Consider the following 23,752-nt stretch of genomic DNA (forward strand, 5'->3'; position numbering starts at 1 on the left):
TAAAACATTTCGAAAAATGAAAAAAAAAACATTATTTCCTGTTAGATAAAGTTAAATCCGAGTTCAAAAAAGTTCACGATTGTAATATTTTGTTGTATTATTTGCCATTTTCGACGGGGAAGACCTTTTTTTTTTTTTTCCTCCGGGATGAAATCTCGTAAGAGGGAAGAAAAATAATAATGATAATGATGATTTTTTGTATAACAAAATTTTTTTAAATAAATCGCACCGAGAGTGTTATTGAATCGATTGTTTGTCGTTGTATTAATTTTTTGTTTGTTTTTTTGTTTTAGATGACTCGTAAAAAGTCTGGATTCGATTTCGATAAGAAAGAACCGCAAAAAAACAAATCGCAAAATGGGACAAACGTTGTTAAAAATTCAACAAACACAAATTCTAAAATTCGTCCGATGAAAATCACGGCCGTCGGTGATGGAATGGTCGGTAAAACATGCATGTTGATCTCGTACACGACAAAAACATTTCCCACGGAATACGTGCCAACAGTGTAAGTAAATAAAACAAAACTATTTCTTTAAAATTATATCATCTCTATTATTATTATTATTATTATTATTATTATTATTATTATTATTAGAGAAAACGTGAAAATTCCATTTTTTTTTGTAGCATATATATGTAATGTACAGAGAGAGAGAGAGAGAGAGAGAGAGAAATGTTTGATTTTATAGAAAATGTCATGAATCAAAAAAATTTTAAATGATTTTTTTACGGATGATTTAATTCTATCTCTCTCTCTCTCTCTCTCTCTTTCTCTTTTTCTCTTTCTCTCTCTCGTGTATCACGATCGATTGATTTTTTTTTTTTTTTTTAAATTTTCAAGGTTTTAGGTTTTCGATTGTTTTTTTTTTTTTTTTGGTAAATGCCAGGCGTGGGCGGCGAGCATTGTTATTTTTTTTTCGGAGCATTGCTCAACGTAGAAACTTTTGATTTAATTATTAATAAAATAATAATAATTTTTATTTATTTTTGTTTGTTTTCGAACAAACGTCGTCGTTACTCGCCAAAGTGTAAATACTTACTATTGGAGAAAAGTATGGGAGTGCAATGCACGGAAAAAGGTAGTTTTAGTACAAACGACGACGCCAAAAACGATTATTTTTAATATTTATTTCTCACTTTTTTTTTTTTTTTTACGACGTCGACGATAGACAAACAAGGCAATTATACGAAAAAAAAATTATTTGTTTGTTTGTTTGTTTGTTTGTTATTCTCTCTCTCTCTCTCTCTCTCTCTCTCTCTCTCTCTCTCTCTCTCTCTCTCTCTCTCTCTCTCTCTCTCTCTCTCTCTCTCTCACTCTCTCACTGTCCCCGTAAAGCGGAAAATTTGAAGCAAAAAATAATAATAATAATTTTTTTTAATTACGTTTGTAAATAATTGTTTGTATTGTTTTTTTTTATTTTATTTTGTTTGCTTGTTTTTTTTTTTTTTTTATTTCTCGAACCGTTTGTTGTCAGGTTAATAATAATAATAATAATAATAATAATTTTCCTATCGTGATAACAAGCCAATTAATCGAGAGAGAGAGAGAGATTTTCTCGTTTTACCTTTTTCATCCTCGACGATAACTTTTTTTTTTTTTTTTTTTTTTTATTATTAAATACACATGTATGTAATATTATTATTATTATTATTATCATTATTATCATTATCATTAATATGATGATTGTTTCACGGTTTTTTATAGATTTGATAACTACGCTGATAACATCACCGTAGACGATCAAACTTTTAACATGATTATATGGGATACCGCAGGCCAAGAAGATTACGAAAGACTGAGACCTTTATCGTATCCAAACGTAAGTTGTGCTAATTTCGTTATTAATTATTATTATCATCATCATCATCATCATTATTATTATTATTATTATTTCGATTTGGCCTCTCAGAGGTCGGAACCCGTTAAATTAAACGAATCTAATAATTAAATCCGATTAACCTCCATCGTGTGAGGAGGAGGATGGATGGATGAACGAGACAGGGAAAAAAAGTAATAATAATAATAATAATAATAAACGACCAATCGAATTTTTTTTTTTTTTCACGAAAGAAATTCATTTAAAACCTTGCAATATTTGTTTTATTATTATTATCATCATCATCATCATCGCGTCGTTTAATCGAAGGTAACAAACAGCAAATGAATCAATTAGCGTGAAAATTTCGTATACGAAAATTAACTGTGACGTAGTAATTATTAAATTTCAAATTTCCCGCCATTTTGTATTTATTTATTTATTTTTTTTGGGGGGGGGGATTTTGCGATAAAAATTAATTTAATTTATTTAAATTTGTTTGTTTGTTTGTTTGTACGTACGTACGCGAAACAAACGCGATTGTTGTTTTTTTTTTGTCGGTTTTTCAAAACAACCAGTTTTTTTTATTAATTAAATGTGAAAATACTTATTATTATTATTATTATTATTATTAATGTAATTTTTTTTTTGTTTGTTTTTTCCAGACCGATTGTTTTCTACTTTGTTTTTCGGTTGTTAGTAGATCCTCGTATCAGAACATTTATAGCAAATGGACTCCAGAAATCAGGCATTTGTGCCCTCACGTTCCCATCGTTTTAGTCGGTAAGAAATCTAACGATAATTTTTTTTTAATAATAATAATAATAATTATTTATTTCATTTATTATTCAATTCGACGACGAACGGAAGGGGGAGTGGAGTGGAAAGGGGAGGGGGTAAGGAGGGGAGCGAACGTTATAAAAAAGGAAAAAAAATAAAAAAAACGTCGCTTGCCAGAAAATTATTATTATTATTATTATTTTATTTAATTACGTTCCATATTTATATATATGTGCGTGTGTGTTTATTTATGTATCTGCCAATATAGCCAACGATTATCATCATCATCATCATTATTATTATTTTTACTTTAAATATGAAAAAAAAAAAAAAAAAAAAAAAAAAAATTGAAATTTTCATTAAATAATCAAACTTTTTAAATTTTTTTTTTTTTTGTGTTGGCAAACGGGCACGTTTCGTTTCGTACTAATAATAATAATAATAATATTTATTATCATTATTATTATTATTATTATTATCATTACTACTACTACTACCCACTCACGTAATGTGCCCGATTTGAAAAAGGCAAATTTGAATTTCAATCATTATAATGACGTATTTGATGTTTTTTTCTTTTTTTTGTTTTTGCGCTCTTGTTTGTCGTCGTCGTCGTCTGCTCCTCTTCATCTTGGATTTCATCAGGAACGAAAACGGATATAAGAAATGAAAAAGACTCAGAGCACATATCTCATTCGGAGGGTAAAAAAATGAAAAATAAAATCAAAGCGTTTGCTTACATGGAATGTTCGGCTAAACTCATGGAAGGTTTGGATGATATTTTTCTGACGGCCATTCGTGCGGTTATTAAAAAACCGCAAACAAAATCGCAAAGAAACTGCGTCATACTATAATAATAATAATAATAAAACAAAAAGTAAGATTTGAAATGTAATAATAATAATAAAAATTTATTTATTTATTTAATTAAAATATTATCATTATCGTTATTATTTCGTCACTTTCAACCGTACAAAAATCAAAATCGTAACACCAACTTTTACGAATCGTTTGTTTGTTTGTTATATTCACTTAATTTTTCACTCACTCTTTGTCAAAATATCATCATCATCATTATTATTATTATTATTTGTAGTTTGAATTTGTATTGTGTTCTACGTTGCCGGGTCCCATGACTCCGATTGCTTTTTGTTGTACTATTTTACCATAACCTCCTCTTCCACCATCGTAATCCGTCCTGTATTCATCTCTCACCTAAGACAATAATAATAATAATAATTAAAAAAAAGAGCAACGAACTCTTTTAAAATCACCCATAAAAAAAAATCATCTAATCGAGTCAAAACAAAAACAAATTTCCAAGTATTATTATCATCATTATTATTATTATTATTTAATCAACGAGAATAGGAAAAAAAAAAAGATTTTTTTTTGTTTTAATGTCACGAACCGAATTTTAATTTATGGTCATTAAATTATTATCATTATTATTATTATTATTACTAAAATTTTTTTTTTTTTAAATATGTTAATTTTAATTTGAAATTTTGTTTACAGAAGGAAAAATCAACGAGTGGAAAATTTTTTTAACCAAATGGAACAGGAAATTCTTCACACAATTTTATTATTATGTACATAAGAATTATTATACATATATACATAAATACATAAATAAATGATTGAAATGATGTATGCTCGATTAAAGAAAGGAAAAAAGAAAAAAATGAATGAAACTACTAATCGTCAATAATTGTAAATAAGACTTATAAATTGTTAATAATATAATAATAATAATCGATTGTATTTATTTTATACATGCAAAGAGTGGTGAGATTGCATGTTGTGTAAACTTTCAAATAAAATTTTTATTTTATAACATAATTTAATTATTGATTTTATTTTCCTGTACCTGATTCACGTTTTGAAATCGATAAAATGATTTTGATAAATACCTGTCCGCCTGTTTTTCCTCTTCCATATTGTCTACCTTCGACAAATCCTGCATCCCAGTCTGTTCTTATTATTCTATCGTCCAATCTTGTTCCATTAATATATCTCATACAGCATTCTGCATCTGATCTTAGATAATATCTTATTAAATTATTATTAAGAAATAATATTATTATTGTTTATTAAATTTATTGGAAAATTTTTAATCGTTTGTTGAGGTTAAGTGAGAAACAACTCTAACTAAAATTTTAATCGAAACATCTCGAATTATAAATTATAATGTGAGGTGATATGAGGTACAAGTTACATTCACATCTTTTTAACCTTAATTGTTGTTATAATTAAATAAATTTCACATTTACTTGACATAATTGTAAAAGGATACTCAACAAAACAAAATCCACAAGGTGTTTTTCGAAATTTATCTAATCCCATTATAATCCTTTTAATATCTCCACATTTAGAAAATAATTCATATATTTGTTCTTCAGTCGTATAAAAAGCTAAATTACCTACATATAACGTACTAGAAACTCTTAAAAGTCTTTCTTGCTCTCCTCTGGAACCCTATATGATAAAATGTTAATTTTTAAAAAAAAAATTATTAAATAATGTTATTATCAAAGATATACTTGCGGGAAATGTTTAAGTGATACCTTAAAATGCTGATCCCTGTAAGAACTTAATTCCACCGAGGGAGTTGCGGCAGAAGATTGCATTTTTAAATTTTTTTAAATATTATAATATTCTCACTTTTCACTTAGAGTAAACAAATAATAATCATCGGGGCATAATTTAGCGGTTGGCAAATGAAGAGAAATTTTTTTTTTTAAAGTTGGCAACTTTGTTTATCCTAATGGCTCATCGAATGCGCAAATAATATTAGTGTTCGCCATTTTGTTCGTGTTTTAGTGAGTGTATAGTAATAATTAAGTAATTTTAGTCATAATGAATCAAATTCCCGAATCGGGGACAGTTAAAAAAGAAGTAAATAATCATGTTCAAGCTAAAAATAATATAGAGACGTATGGAAAAGTGGTTTTAACATTAAAAAATTGTATTTTACCGGAAGAGAAACTCTCTCCGACGCCATCGCAAGTTGATGGTTTAGATGTAGAAACAGAGACTGATTTAAGAATTTTAGGATGTGAACTCATGCAAACGGCTGGAATATTATTAAAATTACCACAGGTAAGTTACATTTTGTTTTTTTTAGTTAATGGAGGAATAATTTGGATACGAGAAATATTTATCTCTCAGTTGGGTGTTTAAAACCGCCGGGGGTAGGTAACGGCAACGTAAAGAATGTGTCTTTTTTTTCCAGAAATTTACCGACTTGATTTTTAAAATACCGAGAAGAAATAATTACAGTTGTTAAAAGGAACGATGACAACAAATTGGATTTTATATCGGTCTTGTTTCTATCGTCGATAAGTGTCTATTAATAATTTAGATATGCCTTAATTTACAGGTAGCAATGGCCACTGCCCAAGTTTTATTTCAAAGGTTTTATTATAGCAAGTCGTTTGTTCGACAAAATTTTGAAATCACCGGAATGGGATGTTTATATTTAGCATCGAAAATTGAAGAAGCTCCTAGAAGAATAAGAGATGTCATCAATGTTTACCATCATATCAAACAAGTCAATAATCAAAAGTAAGATCATTTATTTATGTTTTTGTCGTCAAAGATTTAAAGTGAGTCGACCATTTTTAAAAAAAAAATTGTAACATAAACGAATGAAACTTTTAAATTTGTAATTATTTAAAAACATTAAATTATCACAATCAATCATTTAAAGAATTCATTTTACCTTTTTTTAAAAAACAAAAATGTTATATTAGCTAAAAAGCATTTAAAATTTTATTTAAAAGTTTCTTCGGACTCACTTTATCTTTGATGATTATTTAAAAAAACTCTTAATTGAAAAAAAACAAAAAAAAAAAAATTTTTAATTTTGCAGCTTTGGTAATGAAATTGTTCATCAGAAACATAGCAAATTATTATCAAAAATTGGTCAGTGACAAAAAAAAAAAAAAAACGAAAAAAAATTTTAAATCTTAATTTTTTTTTATTTTCCTCTTTAATTTTAATATTATCATACAATTTTTTTATTATTATTATTTATGATAATGAGGCAAAAAAAAAAAACAAACAAATCTTTTATAGTTATATTTATTAATTCTTAATTTTACTGAATTTTTTTTTTTTAAATTTAAAATTTATTTATCATACGATTAGTCTAATCTCGAATAAGATAAATAATTTTAAGTCGATTATTTTTCTCACTTGTAAATTTATATAAAATATTATTTACTGTCTTTATCGATTGTATATATATATATATATATATTTAGAAGTTATAGCTATAAGGAAACTTTAAGATCATCCCTTATCTATTAAAAAATTATTATTATTATTGGTTTCGAATGAAAATTATAATACAATCATGTTTTATTTTAACAATGATTCAAGTTAATTTTTTGCTCTGTCGAAGTTAAATTTTTTATATTAGAAGAAACAATTCCTTATTGTGTTTTAAATGTTTCCACAGATGGTTTTTCAAAATGAACAAAACCATGGGAAGAAAATTGGAACAAAGAATTGAATCTGAAAATAGAAATGAGAGAGAGCGTTAAGCGGGAGAGACAAGTCGTCGCCGATGATGATGATCTGCTCCTCGCAGGCCTTGTCTCATGACGTCATACAGGCCGTCCTTCTAAAAATTGGTTGGTCCTGCTTCCACAAAATCAACCTCAACCTTTCTGCTCTTAACACAAAAAAAAAGAATTAATTTTATTTTAAAAAAAAAAAAAAAAAGAAAAAAAAAACAAAAAAAGAAAAGAAAAAAAAATAAGAAAAATTATTAATTTTCACAATCGACTTGAAAACAAAAAAAAAAAAAAAAAAAAGGCTTTCATTTTTCTGTTGTGTGATTAATTTTGTATCGTAAAGTTAGGGCAACTTGTTATCCTCACAAGTTTTTTACTATTATTATTATTATTATTATTATTATTATTATTATGTTAAATTCGGCTTTTTGTTATTTTTTTTTTTTTTTTTTTTTTTTTTTTTTTTTTTAATAAGTATTAAGGGGAATCCCTAAAAAAAAAAAAAAAATTGTCGGGCAACAAAAAAATGAAGGTTTTTTTTTTTCACGTCGATAATAACCGTAATTTATAATAATAATAAGGATAAGGATAATTTTCTTTATGGTACGGTAAGATGTTTCAGGTATTGAAAAAAAAAAAAAAAAAAAAAAAACAATTTTTTTTTTTTTTTTTGGATTTTTTTTGGTTTTCTTTTTAACTACTAAAAAAACTTGAGGCTTTAAAAAAAAATAAATAAAAAGAGAAAGATATGTATAAAAATATAATGATGAAGAAAGAGGAAAAAAAAAGTCTGTCGGCTTTTAGAAGAGAAAATAATAATAATAATAATAATAATAATAATAATAATAATAATAATACATTTAGGAGAGGATTGTTTTACTTTAGTCTAGGATTCGTTAAACATTTAATTTTAATAAAAAGAAAAAAAAGGAGGAAAAAAGAAAGAGTCAACCGTTTGTTAGCGGATAATGTTCGAACCTATCGTGTTTGTTTATATACCTTCGCGCACACTGTTGGAAAACATTAAACGCGAGCCGTTTAATTTAAAAAAAAAATTTGTTATTTGTTTTTCTCGAATCGAATCGAAAGAAAACGTTTTCATATCGAACAATATTTTTTTTTTTTTTTTTTGGTTATAAAGTGCGTAAATTTTAATGCGTTTAGCCGACAGATAGTTTAAAAAAAGAAAAGTCGATTCTTTAATGTAACAAAAAATGTTTTTTTTTTTATTGTAATTTTTTTTTTTACTAAAACTGATTGATTAATTGATTAATTGATCGATTAATTGATCGATTGATTTACACAGATAGACTAATGATTAATTCAATTTTCCAGACAAATTTCAGGGAATTTATGAATAAATAAAAATTTATAGAAAGGAATCGAAAGGTTATAGAACCTTTTTGGGTTTGCTCTCCTCGATGTTTTATATATAAAAATTAGGAAAAGATTTTGTTTGTGTAGTTTTTGTTTTTTTTTTTTTTTTTTTTGGGGGGGGTGGGGGGAAACCTATCGGAAAAGTGGAAATGCGGAAAATTTTGTGGTACGTTTAAAAATACGAATCGGAAAAAGGTATCGTTTAACTGACGATTTAGAAAAGGTTTTCTATTAGTTTTCTATGAATGATTCGTGCGAATACATTTTTTAATATTTTTTTTTTTAATAATTTGTAGTATTTGTGGTAATTATAGAAATCGTTGGAAAGTTTAAGGGATCACGTGGTAGTTGCACGTTCGATTGGAAACCTTTTCGAAAAAAAAAAAAAAAATGTAGGTATAACCGTTGAATCGAATCAACGATCTGAGTAAGGGGAAAAGTTTTCGATTATTGTATGTATTATTATTATTATTATCACGTTACGTTTGTACACGTGGAAAATTTTAAATACTTTACGCAATTTCTAATTGTGCGTGAGGGATTAAAAAAAAAAAAACATTTTAGAAAATTAAAGAATCGGCTTTTTATATTCGCGTGACGTAATCAAAAAAAAAAAAAAAAAAAACATTTCGCGATATCCGACCGAAAATAACTTAAAACTTTGCTTTACTGTGAAAGAAGTTTTTGTAATTTGTTATTTGTAGTTTGAGAACCGGAAATACGTCATCATCATCATCATCTGAAGAAGAATCGTAAAGGAACGGAAGAAGAAGAGAGAAAAAAAAAAAGGAAAACGTTTTCATCAAAAGGAAATTCAATGGAATATGCATAATAATTGGAAACGTTGGATTACATAACTCCTCGCTCGGCCATCTTGTTTTTTTTTTTTTATTTCTATTTTATTATTAATTATTATTATTATTATTATTATTTTTTTTATCGTACGTGTTGTTTCGATTTGCCTCATTGTCAATTTTAATGATACAAAATTTTATGTTTCAGTTTTTTCCTTTTTTTCCTTTTTAGGAAAATAACTCGGTTGTTTATTCATTTAACATACAAAAAAAAAAAGTAAAATAAAATAAAATAAATTTGCTATGTTTTTGGTAAGAGTGAGTGAGACAGAGAGAGAAAGAGAGAGAGAGAGAGTGAGAGAGTGAGAGAGTTGGAAAAGGAAAAAAAATTTTCCAACTCGGAAATTCGAACAAATAATATAAAATTCATTTTAATATTAAAAAAAAAAATTAAAAATGGGAGAAGATTTTTTTTCACAAAAGTATAATTTAAGGCCGCGGGTTTGTCTGTTTGCGCGTGTGCGCGTGTGCGCGTGTGCGTGTGAGTGTGCTTGTACCAATTTTAAAAGGTTTTGCAGGTATGCAGGTCGAAAATGTTTATCCGTTCGAAATTTTCCGATACGTACGTGATTAAAAAATTTTAAAAGATTTTTTTTTTTGTTTTATTTTCGAACTTTCTCAAATTATTATGAAGGGGGCGGGGCGGGGCGGGGCGGGGAGGTGGAAAGGAGGGAAGGGGAGGTGCTTGTAACTAAAAATAATAATCATTTTGAAAAATTTGTTTTTCAGATTTGCAAAATGAAATGTTTAATAATTGATTATTTAAAAAAAAAATTAGACCGGATCGAAAATTTCGAATCGCGTTATCATTCAAATTCGACCATTTTTTTACACGCGCACACACACACACACATGCTACCTGCTTAACCAATAAATAAATAAATAAGTTCTTGTGACGTCACGAATTTCCATTTAAACCACTCACTCACTCGTTCAAGAATTTATTTAACAATAAGTATAAATAAAATAATAAAAAAAAGTAAAATTTTGTTTTTTTTTTTTCAATATTGTTTTACAGAACTATAACGCCAATGATACTCGATCAAAGTTATATAGGTCTCAAATATCAAGTAATAAAAGCGGAAAGAAGAGTTCTCAAAGAATTAGGATTTTGTGTACATATTAAACATCCTCACAAGGTAATTTTAGTTTTAAAACAAAAGGAAACTGTAAAACAACGAGTGATTATTATTATTATTATGTTTTTTTTTTTTTTTCAGTTAATTGTTCTATACCTTCAGGTTTTAGGACTGGAAACTAAACACACGTTAATGCAAATGGCGTGGTGAGTTGAATTTATTTGCTATTAATATTATTTTACACGATTCGAAATTGTAGAAATTGATTTTATTATTATTATCGTGTCTGAAGGAATTACATGAACGATTCGCTGCGAACGGATGTTTTCGTGAGGTATCAACCGGAAACGGTGGCTTGCGCTTGCATATATTTAACGGCGAGAAGGTTAAAATTTCCCATGCCGAAAACTCCGCCGTGGTATTCGATATTCAAAGTAGAGGAAAAGGACATACACGACATATGCATTAGAATATTAAGACTTTACGCAAGGCCCAAGGTGAGTTATTTAATGAGAGGGGAAAGGGGTGGGGTAAGAATGAAGGGAAGTAACATTGAGGGTTTTCTTTTTTTTTACACGCACAGCCCAAAGCAGACGCGTTGCAAAAAAAAGTACAAGAATTATGTAAAAAATTTGAAGAGAATAGGCTTAAAAACAAACCTGGATTTAATGCCGTCACATCCGGGACAAACACTCCAACATCTCCTAGCGTAACGGAAAAGAAAACGTCACCAAAGCGGTGAGTGGAATTTTTTTTTTTTTTTTTTTTTTTTTTGTCAACAAACTTTATGTTTGTGTTTATTATTATTATTATTGTTATTTTTAATGCAGGAGTCTTTCCGACCGAAGTAGATCGAGATCGAAATCGCCGAGCGTGGGTCCGAGACATAAAAAATCTAAAAAGCATAAAAAATCAACGTCGAGATCGAGATCTCGAAGTAGGTCGTACGAGAAAAAGTACAAAAAATCACGGAAAAGCGGGAGACGATCCAAGAGTCTGAGTCCTCCGACGACGAAAACTTACAAGTAATGAAAAAAAAAATTTGAGAGAGAGAGAGAGAGAGAGAGGGGAGGGGAGAGGGAGGGATTCGTTTCAAACGTTTATATATATATATATATGTTTATTTGCAGGGAAAAAAAGCACAGGTCGAGATCGAGGAGTTACGAACGGGAATATCCAAAGAAATTACCCAACGATGGTAAATATTATTCGGATAGGTACAAAGAGGAAAAGGGAATCGACAGATATTACAACAAGGATGATAAATTCCGGAGCAAAGACGATGATGGTGGTAAATACGGTAAAGAGAGAAAGGATAAAATGGGAATGGGTAAAGACGAGGACAACAACAAGCACAACAACAAGATAAAAGATGAAAATTATCGGAGCAAAGACGACGGATATAAAAATTCAAATAATTCGATAAAAAGAGACAAAAAAACGAGGTGAACAATCACCAATTCGTTATAGAAAATAATTATTTATTTAAAAAAAAAAAATAAAAATCAATAAATAAAATCAATCAATAATACAAAATCAAAACGAAATCAATAAGGGAAAAAGAAGTTTAAAATATTGTTGTTATCAAAACGATAGAAACGAATTAAAATGATTTTTTTTATTAATTATCATCATTATTATCGTTATTATTATTATTATTATTATTATTACTAAATCAAAATGGTAATAAAATTTATATCCCAATCGTATAATCCTTTTTATTCGGTCCTGTATAGATCAAGTTAAAAAAATTAAATAATAAAGTGTTGGTGAGATTTAAATGTGACGTCATTGTGACGTCATAGGTCATGACGAAATCTATTTAATAGCGATGAAGCAGGATCATTGATGATCTTCCCCCGTCAGAGATCGGAGGGTAAATGATTGATTGATTTTTTGAACGTAAGAGACCGCCACTTATGTCTCTCTGACGTATACTCTCGCGCGCACGTGGGTTTGTTTTGTTTTTATTTTAGCCACGTGCTAATGCGAATTATTACGAAGTAGCAGGAAAAATAATTTAAAAAAAATTTTTTTTTTGTTTTTATCGGGATTAAAGGATGAGGAGAGAGAGAGGGGGGAAATGGAGGAGGTGTCTATTGTAACTTCCTTGTTGAGATAATAGGTTTTTCAACTTATTCGCATTTTATTTTTTCCTATTAAACCCACACGTTTTATTATTATTATTATCGTTTTGTCGTTCTGTCGAGAAATTTGTCGTTAATAAGGTTTTAAAAAAGATAAATTTACCAAAAGTTTAAAAAATGTTGTAAGGGAAATTCAAAAAAAAAAAATTAAGGTCATAGGTCGTTACAAACAAATGTTTTCCTGTTTTTTTTTTTTTTTTTCAATAAACTTATATTTTCCTGCTGCTGCTGCTGTCGCCACCGCCACCGCCGCTGCCGCTGCTGCCGTTTTAAAAATTATTTAAATTGATAAAAAATAAAAATAAAAAGTGATAACATAAAAATTTTAAATAAATAAAATTAGTCGGTTTTGTAATATCGCGGAAGTAGGAGTAAAAAAAAAAAAAAATGTTTTTAATTTTATTAATTTTTTTTTTAAATTTTTTTATCGAATCGAATTGTTATACACCGATAACGACGATAAATGATTGTCCGAATAATACACCAGTAGACGACATCGAAATAAATAAGGTAACCATAATAATAATAATAATAATAAATTTAATAACTAAAATTAATTTTGTGTGCGTGCGACGTCATTTCTTAGATTTTCGGCACGTGGAGATTGGGTTATTTGTATATAGATGACGATTTGGAAGAATTAGCAGAAGATAAAACATGTTTGATTATAGAAATAATGAAAATAAACGAAACAAAATCCGAATTGTTACTTTACATGGATAGTAGAAAAAACGATTATGAAATCGATAGGTATACGAAAGAATTCGATTTGACCTTTCTAACAAATCCTGGACAATGGATAATACACACGTCGTTTATGCGTACGTATCATCATCATTATCATCATTTAAAATAAACCTGGAAAAGAAAATTTTTTTTAATAATAATAATAATTTATTTAAACAGATATCGAATCCGTTCACGTGACCGTAATCGATTATACGGACGATCGTATGATATTAACATTTTGTGCGAAACCTTTTGAACCTGAATCGTCATTTCCGGTTAAATTAACGGACGATATAACGTCTTCCGATTTCGATAACGAAAATTCAATCAACGATTTGTATAAATTACAAGCCTACGATAAATTATTAAAAGATTTTCAAGATATTAATAATGTTAATAATAATAATAATGATGATTTTTCATCGAAATTATTTCGCGGGAAAAGACGAATAACAAAATTCGATTCGACAAAATTCGCATATAAAAAAATGTTTAATCGTTTTAATAAATCTCCAGGTAATACTAAAAAGAAACATTTATGGACGGCCATTTTAATTAAAATTAATAATGATAATAATAATGGTAATAATAATAATAAAAATGACGTTTCACCTTTTGATTTTATACAAAGTGCTTCTTTGCTCATGAAACACGGTTTTAATATATCGAAAGGACAATTGATTACTTTCGGAAATTGCAGATTAACCTGATGATGATAATAATAATAATAATATTATTATTATTATTATTATTATTTTAATTTATTTATGTGAAAAAAAAATTATTCTTACGTTTGCTTACGTAAATAAAAAATAATTTTTTTTCTCTCAATTTTCTTTAGTTTTTTCTTGTTCGTAATCCGTTCATTCATCATTACCACATCCGCCATCTTTGTTTTTATTTTTAAAGTAAAATAAAATTTCAATAAATTTTTTTTCCTTCTGGAAAAGTTTTATAAAAAAAAAAAAAAAATCGAAGAAGAGGAGGAAAAAAAAATTAAGTTTAAATGAATTAATTTAAAAAAAAAAAAACATTTTTTTTTTTATTTTTATTATTATTATTATTATTTTATAGTCATACTTTTTAAATCCTAGATGGGTATAACATAATTCTGATTCTGTGACCCATGGCTTTAGCTGGTAAATTTGATTTAAATTTAGCTCTCACAGAACCTGTGCATCCATGTGGACGAGTTACTTTACCCCAAATAGCTCTTATTTTGTTTTTCTTGTTTGGAGTTCCTGGAATTGGAGTTTTCCTCTTGGCCTAAACACACAAAAACATTTTAAATCATTGTCAACATTAACATTTGATTGAAGTAATAATGAAAAAATGGTCATTTTGTTACCTTGTAAACGAAAACACATTTTTTCCCTACATAAAACAATGTGTGGTGTTTTCTTTTACAACCTTCAATTTTCAAAAGAGCCGTATTTTCCTGTTGGTTCCTTAAACCTCTTTTATATCCAGTAAAAATAGCCTGGAATGAGAAAAAATGTTTAAATTATTATTATTATTATTACACATACACACACACAAATGCTGGACTTATTGAAATTCATAATAAAAATAAAATAACTAACCTTAGCATACAATCGTCCATTTTTCTTAACAAACTTTCTAACTTTTTTAGGATTTCTAACTGGATGTTTTCTAACAGTAACCTTTTTCGATGCACCTTTTTTATCCTTGGATGCTGGTTTTTTAACACTACCATCTTTGGATTTAACATCCTTAACAGAAGTTTTTAACTTTTTATCCTTGGCCTGCAATTTGCTTTTGGCATTTGCAGGAGCGCTACTCGCTGGTTTCTTAGTTGCGGGAGCTTTTTTAGCTGGTGCGGGTTTCTTAGTGGCTGCATCTTTCTTACCTGCAGCATCCTTTTTAGGTGCAGAATCTTTTTTAGATGGTGCTGCTGCTGCCTTTTTAGCAGGAGTTGCCTTCTTAGCAGGAGCTGCTTTTTTAGCAGCAGCTTTGTCAGACGCATCCGGCATCTTGACTTACCTTTAAAAATAATAATAATATTAAAATTAATACTTTAACGTTACTATTGACATATTTACGTGTCGATACGAGTAATTAGTAAATACGGTAAGTAAAATTTATAATAAAAACTTAAATAAAAGTTGATTGGATTTATCGAAATAAAAAATTTAATTGAATTCTCAACCGAAATGTAAATTAATACGAATAAGTATTCGAACTAAAACATTTGTTTTGGTTAAGTTAACGTTCAACCGAGTAACACTTGATACAAATTTTACCCAAAGTAATCCGAATAACTGACACTCTCTTAAATATTTTTGAATAAATAAATGATTTCTTAAATATTTAAATAATTTAATTTTTACGTTATTATTTAAAAATAAATTGGATTATATTATATTTAAGAAAAATAAAAAACATTAATCTAACCTTAACACAAGTGCCTTATTTTTCTAAAAGTAAAATGGCTGACTAAACGTGTCACTATCTAAATATCTACGATTTCCTTTAGAACGAGTTTCGATTTCTCGAACGCTAAAAAACTGTTTTTTTTTTTTTCTTATGATAGTGTGAAATTGTAAAAATTCACGGCTACGGTTAAAAATGGTAAGATATCATAAAGTTTTTTAATTATTGTCAAAATTAATTTAAATATTTAATAAGTTTATAAAAATTTTTATTCCTCTTTATAAACTTTATGTGTTTTATAATGTTAGAAGAGTTCACAAGATTTTTTATGTCTGATTCGTTATAACTTGAGGTAATCATTGGGAATGTGTTTTATTATTTTATAATTATTCATGTTGTTTCATAATTATTAATTTTGTACCATTGATCACGACAAAATTGTTGCCGTGGTTACAGTTTGGTTGTTTACATGGTAAACTACTGTTGTTTATCTAGTAAAGTACAGTTTATTAAAACATGGTTCTTCCAAAAGAAAAAGTAAAAAAATCTAAAAAGTACCAATCTCAAACAGAAATGTCAGCTGTATCATCTAAATCAGTAGTTAAAGATTTACAAAAAAAATGCAAGGCATATTATAAAAACAGTAGGAAAAAGTATTATGAATATTTTTTAAATTGTGTCGAGGAAATACAAGCTCTTCAACCGAGTGGTTTTGCTTGCATGCAAGCAAGAAGATATTTTATTGTAGGAGTTTTACCACAATTTTGTGTCATTCCAGATCCTCTTACAAAAAAAGAAAGGGAAAGAGTTGAAAAATTAATATCAGAATGAAAAAAAAATTTTTTTTTTTATTAAAATGTATTTCGATTAAGTTGATCAATAAATTAAAAAAAATATTTTAAAAATTTATATTTATATATTTGTTTAATAATATTTTTTTATACAGTCAAGAAAAATTCAATATAATACAACCAATAAGCTATTATTATCCATAGGGAAGTAGTCCAGAGATTTTCTAATGTTAATATGAAGTGAGTGTTCATATTGCCATAACTCCAATTAAATGGAAATAAATTATAAGTGATTATGTGTCCAACATATAATATTGTCGGATTCATGCCAGGACCTTTAAATGGTACACCATTCCAAAATCTCAAATGGTCTTGAAAAAAATAAATTACACAAAGTATTAAAAATGCTGATGATGTAGTGGTGAACACATAGGAAAGTGACCTGAAAAAAAGAAAAAAGGAAAAAATTTTCATCAAATTCATTCATCGCTTAATCAAGATATTGTTAATAACATACCAAAGATTTTTATTTATGGGAACAATTCCTGGAAGTGAAAGAAGCAATGCTAATATGCCATTTAATATACCCCAAGTAAACCAACGAATGAGTTTTGCTTTCCATTCTGGATGATAAAGAAGCGTGGCTCCTGCTTGAACACCAAAAAATGCTTGGAAAATTGACGGCATGACACCTAAAATTAAACGTTTTACATTATTTTTTTATAAAATATTGAAATTTTGAATGTTGTAGTCAATTACCCAAAAGTCCTTCGGGATCAAACGGTCCCGATTTGTACACTTTCGATGATGTCGGATTTTTATATATGTGTTCTACTCCCAATAAAACTTTATCCACATATCCCGTCATTCCTCCCGTGCACTCATTGAATCTTCCACCATCTTGAATTCCTCCAGGTCCTAGGTATCCGCTACATAAAAGTAATTACCAAAACATGATTTAACATGTTTATAAAAAACAAAATAATAATAATAATAATAATTTAATGTTATACCTGGGACATCCGGGAACAGGTGAAAAAAAAACAAAATAACAATAAGCGGCAACGATGGACAATATAACAATCCATTGTGGAAAAATTATTATGATATCTTGAAACGTTTCACGAAAACTGGAACCGGGAAACTGGAAAAAAAAAAAAAAAAACTAATAATAGTAATAATAATAAGAACGATAATGATAATAATAATGATTATTATACGAACCCTATTTTCGTTAGAAATCGAACGGGGAGTAAAACAAACACCCAAAATAGCAATAATCAAATAAACAATTGAAAATCTTTGTAAAACTCCTGGAATTCGAATGGTTTCCAAATCGGAACCGATTCCGACGGTGTTTAATAAAACACCCAAACCAAAGAGTAAAATTCCTCTCTGAAAATGTGAAATTATACGACAGTTATTATCATTATTATTATTAAGTCATAAAATTAAAGATTCGAAACAATAATTACTTTTATGACGTGGCCTAATATTTTCCACCTGGAAACGTTTCTCTTCAATTGAGTCCTTATTGAAATAGGAATGCAAAGTCCCATGACCCATAAAAACCATGGGAAAACAAAATCCGCAACGAGGATTCCATTCCACGTGGCATGTTCCAGAAACCAATAATGTCCGGCACCATCGTTAACGAAAATCATCAAAACAACGGCGAGGCTGGAATTTTACGGGGAAAGAGAGAGAGAGAGAAAAAAAAAATTTTATTATTTTAACTGGACACACCCTCACACCCACCCCACCCGCAACCTTATCATCATCATCATCATCTCACCCTCTGAATGTATCGATTGATTTGATTCTGTGTCTTGCAGGTTTCGAAGAGGCTTGTGTCGTTCTATCATCGCCTCCATAATCGGACATTTCGCAATTTACTTTATTCGATGTTTTTTTTTCTTTGCAGTACATGATGGTTTTCTTAATTGCATACGTGAGAAATGTGGATACGATTGCGAGAATTGCCAAACCGCTCAAAATGGCTGCCATTGCTGGACAAAAAAAAAAAAAAAATCCGATAAAAATACAACTTCGGTGAGTTTATTTATTTATTTATTTATGACACTCACGAAGGTATATGTTGACGCATTCTTTTGCCGTTGTCATATTGCATGATATTTGTTCGTCTGATTCTTGATTTATTGTTAAATCGTACACGCCGAATTCTCCAAAATCTGGAGTTATGTCGCCGCAAATTCTCGAACTGCAAAAAAAATAATTAGTGTAATAATAATAATAATAATAATAATGAGTTGTTATGGGGAAAAAAAAAAAAAGTTACGTACCTTTGATTAGAAACGGAAATGTAATCGGCACCGCCATCGTTCGATATTCTCATTTTCATATTTCTCCTCGTCGACATTTTAATTATATTTTCTCCAGCGTTGATAATCGAATGTCTCTGATAAGGACACCTTTCGCAGTCTTCTGATAACGTGTAAAGCCATAGCTTTTCTTCCAAACTCGAGGATACGTTGAGAAAAGCTTCGTCGACTTTTAATTCGGAAAATTTAAGTCCTTTCCAATTTTCCAAACCCGGATTTTCTATCCAAGACATCATCATCTTTTCATTTTATTTTCTTTTCTGACTTCTGTAATGATGATAATAATAATTTATTTTATTGATTTATTAGAAGAAAAAATAGAAAATAGTTTTTTATTATTATTATTATTATTAGAAAGTTTTTGAAAAAAATTTTTTAAATGGAGAAAAAAAAACTGGAAATTATTTTTTTAAAAAAAAAAGAGTTTGTAGGTCGTCGTTTGTTTCTCAATTTGAATTTTAACACACAAAATATTTTAAACGAGAAAAAAAAAATTAGAAATTTTAAGAAAGAAGTATTAATGATGATAATAATAATAATAATGATGATTTTTTTAAAAAAACTACATTCGAAATTTCTGTCGATCGGATAGGAAATAACGTGGAAAAGTTAGTTGGGAATAATTATTATTATTATTATTATTTTTTGTTTGTTTGTTTCACCTTTTTAAAAATAATTACGACAAAATGATTTTACGTATCGAAAATCCTTGAAATGATTCTTTAGAATTGAAAACAGGTACGAAACCTAACCTTTCCCTTCGGGAATTTGTTTTTCTCTCTCCTTCGTTTTCACTTTTGGCATTGAAGTTAATTTTTTTTTTTTTTTAAATCGGTTTATATAAAAACCGTCGGTGGTTAAATGAATTTTTCTCGCGAATCGATTTATTTTTTCGAATCTCGATAGTTTCGATTTTTCTGTAAAAAGAATTTTCGGATGGTGCTAACCTCCCCCTCCCCTCCCCCCACGAAAACTCGAATCGTTTCCGTTATAAAATTTAAATTTTATTAGAAATTTTTTTTTATTTTCTTTAATTAAAAACTGTCGTCGTGGTTTAAATTTTATTTTAGGGAAGCATTTCCGGTAGAGAATCGTTTGTTTATAGTATAAAAAAAATTCTGTCGTAATAAACCTTGAAATATTATTATTATTATTAATATTATTATTATTACTTATTTTTATTATTTTTAATTACTTTTATTTCATAAAAATTGTTTATAATTTTGTTTTTTGTGTTTTTGCCCCCAAAATAAAATTAGGAGATTTTTTTTTTCACTTTTACTATTATTATTATCATCATCATCATCATCATCATCATCATTATTATTATTATTACTAAATAGGAAATGTCGAAAAAGAGAGAGAGAGAAAAAAAAAAGTAGCAAATCATAAATAAATGCCAGACACCGTGTTTATTATGTTATTACGCGAAAGTTATAAAAAAAAAAAAAAAAAACGTCGGTAAATTAAAGTCATTATTATTATTATTATTATTATTATTATCATCATTATTATTACCTTATTTAATTTTATATATATATAATAAATGTAATGAATTTCCCGCGTTACGTAAAATTTGATTTTTTTTTTTTTTTCTTTTATTCTTTTTTTCTTTCTCTTTTTCGGTTGTTGTTGTTGTAATTTTTTTTTTTTTTTTTAAGTTTGTTTGCGCGTTTGTTTGTACTAAATTTTGTCGTCGTTTATGACAAGGTTAAACATGTCTGCCGCGTGACACTTCAACAACGTCAACTCGTTTAATTAAATTTCGAAAAAAAATAAATAAATAAAGATTTAGAAAGACAAAATTCTAACGGAAACCGGTAAAACTAACATGATTGTTTTTTAAAAATCGAATTACCTGTTTGTTCGATTGTTTGTTTGTTTGTTCATTCGTTTGTTTGTTCATTCGTTTGTTTGTTTGTTCGTTCGTTCGTTTGTTTGTTAGTTACCTGATTTTATTATTATTTTAATTAATATTTCGATTTGATTTATTTTATTATTGTATTCATATTAAACGTTTTTTTTAAAATTCTTTTTCTTTCTTTCTCTCTCTCTCTCTCTCTCTCTCTTTCTTTTTATCTCATCCCCTTAGAATTTTCTAGAATGTTTTTAATTAAGTTTTCGTTAAAAAAAAAAAAAGAAGACGAACGTTAAATGAATACTTAAAAAATTTTTTTTTTATTCATTCGATTATTTATTGAAACTGGAGAATCGTGAGGATGGGTAAAAAAAAAAAAAACGTTGAGAAATGTAAATGTAGGAAGATGTGTACGTGGAAGTTCCAGTCATTCATTCATTCATTCATTCAAAAAACAAAATATGAATTAAATGACCATTACAACAAACAACAACCAAATTTTTTTTTTTTTTTTTTACCACATTAAAAAAACCACTTTTCAAAATTTCTCTTTTTCTATTTTTCTCTCTCTCTCTCTCTTTTTCTCCCTCGTAATTGAATTGACTTATTATCATTATCATCACATTCTTTCCTCGATTATTATTATTATTATTATTATTATTATTGTTCGCACAAGTATTAATTAATGTATCTATTCATCCTAAGTAATTAATACTACTACTAATAATAATAATAATGATTACGCACAATAAAAGTCGAAGTATAAAATGGAAAAAAATTTTTTATTTTTTTTTTTCACGTGTAAATAGAAAGAGAAAGTTTTGGAAAAAAAATAAAAGGAAATAATAATAATAATAATAATAATAGCGTAATGAAAAAAAGTTTTTGCAAATCGAAAGTTTTAACTAAAAACGAATATAAAAAAGAAAATTTTTTTTTTGTATTGAAAAACGACGGGTAAATAGATACGAAAGATTAATAGTAATAATAATAATAATACGTAATTATTATTTATTTTATTTTTATCGTGTCAACAACAACAACAACAATTTCAAAGTCTAAAAACTTTTGATAACCGTAAGAGAAACTTTATCAGAATAGAACAAAAAAAAAAAAAAAAAAATTGAAAATTTAAAAATTTTTCGAAACTAATCGATTATTATTATTATTATTATAATTGTTGTTGTTGTTGTTGTTGTTATTGTTGTTGTTGCATTAACCGCCGTTTAATTGATTTTTCAAATCGTGATTTATTCAACAAACAACAACCACAACAACAAAAACTATATTAAACAATGCATTTTATCAGATTGTAGCCTGGAGCGCACGAATTAATTTGCCATAGTTTTGTTATAAACAAATAAAAAAAAAATGAGGAAAATTATAAGTTTTACGCTCACTCCCATCATTATTATTATTATTATCATTATCATCATCATTATTATTATTTACGGTTGAATTATTTATTTAATTCGAGAAAAAATTTAAAAAAAAAAAAAAATTAATTTATTATTAACTAAAATATTTTGTTCGTTCCGTAGAAAAAAAAAAAAAAAAAAAATTTTAATAAATTTCTAAACACGTGTGTCAAGTGTTTTTTTTTTTTTTTTAAATTTAGTGTGCACGTGTGCGTGTGTTCTTGTATTGTCTGTACGAAAGAATAAAAAAAAAAAAAAAAAAAAAAAGAAACCGGAATAAGATTATTATTGGGTAAAATCGTTCATCATTAATTTCAAAAGACTCAACTAACAAACAATAAAATTATTATTATTATTATTATTATTATTAATATTATTTATTCGTGGCCTTACGTACATAAAACGGTTTTACGTATTGTAGGGGGAGGAGAGAGAGGGAGGGAGGGAGGGGGTTTAAAACGTGAATTTTTTTGGGTTTTTTTTTTTCCCAAATGGTTTGTGGGTCAATAGGTTATCATCACTCTGTCGCCCATTTTTCATTTTTTTCCTCATCTTTTACATTTTTTCTTCTTTTCACACTTTTATTTTCCTTTTTATTTATTTATTTATTTATTTACGATTCGTTTATTTCCTTATACTTTTTAATGTGAGAATTTATCCGGGGGTCGATGGAAAAAAAAATGGAATGTTGTAAAAACTGTGACGTAATATATCAAGTCGAATTAAGACCTGGAGGTTTTGGGTTGCGACAAATTTTTTCCGGTACCGTAACACGTCATCGATATTATAAAATATCACGTGGTACTTACGAAAAAATGATGAACGTTTAAACGTCATCGACAAATATATATATTTCCTTTTCTGTTTATAAACAAACGAATGATGGAAAACGAAACAAAGTGGCGTGAGGGGAGACGGGGGAGAGGAGGGAAATGGTTAAAAAGGATGTTAAAAAAAAATAGCAAAAAATGACGATGATGATGATGATAACGAACGAAAATGAAAAATAATAACACGAAATATCATGAAAGGGATTTTAAATCTTTATTATAATGATCGTAATAAACATTAATTAACTTTAAATCGTCTACAACAACAACAACAACCACGACAACGACGACGACGACTACGACGACGGGTTAAACAACCATTAATTTTATATGCGGCGATTTATTTTCATAAACGACCTCATTGCATTTTACTTTTTTTTTTTTTTTTTTTTGCAAAGAGACACACACACAACGGGGCCTATTTAATAAGGGAAAAATTATTATTATTACTATTATTAATTGTAAACGTTGTTCGTAAAGGTTTTAAACCGATACGAATGAATGCACGCACGCACGCACGCGTTTTTCTTGCATTTTTTTTATCTTTAATTAATATTATTTGATATAATTGATTTCGATTTTTTTTTTTTTTTGTATCGAAACTATCGCTCGACAAGGTTTAAAAAAAAAAAAAAAAAAAAAAAAAAGAAATTCCAGTTAACCGTTATCTAGTGAAATGTTGGAATGTTGTAAACTAAGAGAAAGAACCATTCAAGAAGAAGAAGAAGAAGAAGAATCATCTTGTTACCAATGTAAAAAAAAGAAAAAATTAAAAATCTTGTTCCGTTTATGTCCTTGTCCTAATATAAA

General features: G+C 27.7%; 5 protein-coding genes across 5 annotated transcripts; 2 read left to right on the forward strand and 3 right to left on the reverse strand.

The window, feature by feature from the left end:
- Nucleotides 1–293: 293 nt before the first annotated feature.
- Phum_PHUM535910 (GTPase_rho, putative) lies at nt 294–3,454 on the forward strand (the record flags this gene model as incomplete). The annotated part of the gene is made up of 4 exons (XM_002431511.1): nt 294–508; nt 1,709–1,823; nt 2,486–2,603; nt 3,246–3,454. The coding sequence occupies 4 exons, from the start codon at nt 294–296 to the stop codon at nt 3,452–3,454; spliced, it is 657 nt and encodes a 218-aa protein (XP_002431556.1).
- A 232-nt stretch (nt 3,455–3,686) lies between these two features.
- Phum_PHUM535920 (Nuclear cap-binding protein subunit, putative) lies at nt 3,687–5,230 on the reverse strand (the record flags this gene model as incomplete). Its single annotated transcript, XM_002431512.1, has 4 exons — nt 3,687–3,815; nt 4,514–4,652; nt 4,897–5,078; nt 5,168–5,230. 4 exons carry the CDS (start codon nt 5,228–5,230, stop codon nt 3,687–3,689), a joined length of 513 nt encoding a protein of 170 aa, XP_002431557.1.
- Nucleotides 5,231–5,459: 229 nt separating this feature from the next.
- Nucleotides 5,460–11,882, forward strand: Phum_PHUM535930 (Cyclin-L1, putative; the record flags this gene model as incomplete). The annotated part of the gene is made up of 8 exons (XM_002431513.1): nt 5,460–5,702; nt 5,983–6,167; nt 10,373–10,493; nt 10,575–10,639; nt 10,726–10,930; nt 11,017–11,171; nt 11,264–11,458; nt 11,564–11,882. 8 exons carry the CDS (start codon nt 5,460–5,462, stop codon nt 11,880–11,882), a joined length of 1,488 nt encoding a protein of 495 aa, XP_002431558.1.
- A 2,500-nt stretch (nt 11,883–14,382) lies between these two features.
- Nucleotides 14,383–15,314, reverse strand: Phum_PHUM535940 (60S ribosomal protein L35A, putative). The gene is made up of 3 exons (XM_002431514.1): nt 14,893–15,314; nt 14,658–14,789; nt 14,383–14,575 (listed from the first exon to the last, which is right to left on the reverse strand). The coding sequence occupies exons 1-3, from the start codon at nt 15,301–15,303 to the stop codon at nt 14,393–14,395; spliced, it is 726 nt and encodes a 241-aa protein (XP_002431559.1). The 5' UTR covers nt 15,304–15,314; the 3' UTR covers nt 14,383–14,392.
- A 1,087-nt stretch (nt 15,315–16,401) lies between these two features.
- Nucleotides 16,402–19,072, reverse strand: Phum_PHUM535950 (uncharacterized protein; the record flags this gene model as incomplete). The annotated part of the gene is made up of 10 exons (XM_002431515.1): nt 16,402–16,486; nt 16,673–16,936; nt 17,012–17,186; nt 17,254–17,423; nt 17,508–17,638; nt 17,719–17,889; nt 17,970–18,174; nt 18,290–18,503; nt 18,582–18,715; nt 18,798–19,072. The coding sequence occupies 10 exons, from the start codon at nt 19,070–19,072 to the stop codon at nt 16,402–16,404; spliced, it is 1,824 nt and encodes a 607-aa protein (XP_002431560.1).
- Between the last annotated feature and the right edge of the window lie 4,680 nt (nt 19,073–23,752).

The sequence above is a fragment of the Pediculus humanus genome, genomic scaffold (assembly GCF_000006295.1).
Source record: "Pediculus humanus corporis 1103172108289 genomic scaffold, whole genome shotgun sequence".
Lineage (NCBI taxonomy): Eukaryota > Metazoa > Arthropoda > Insecta > Psocodea > Pediculidae > Pediculus > Pediculus humanus.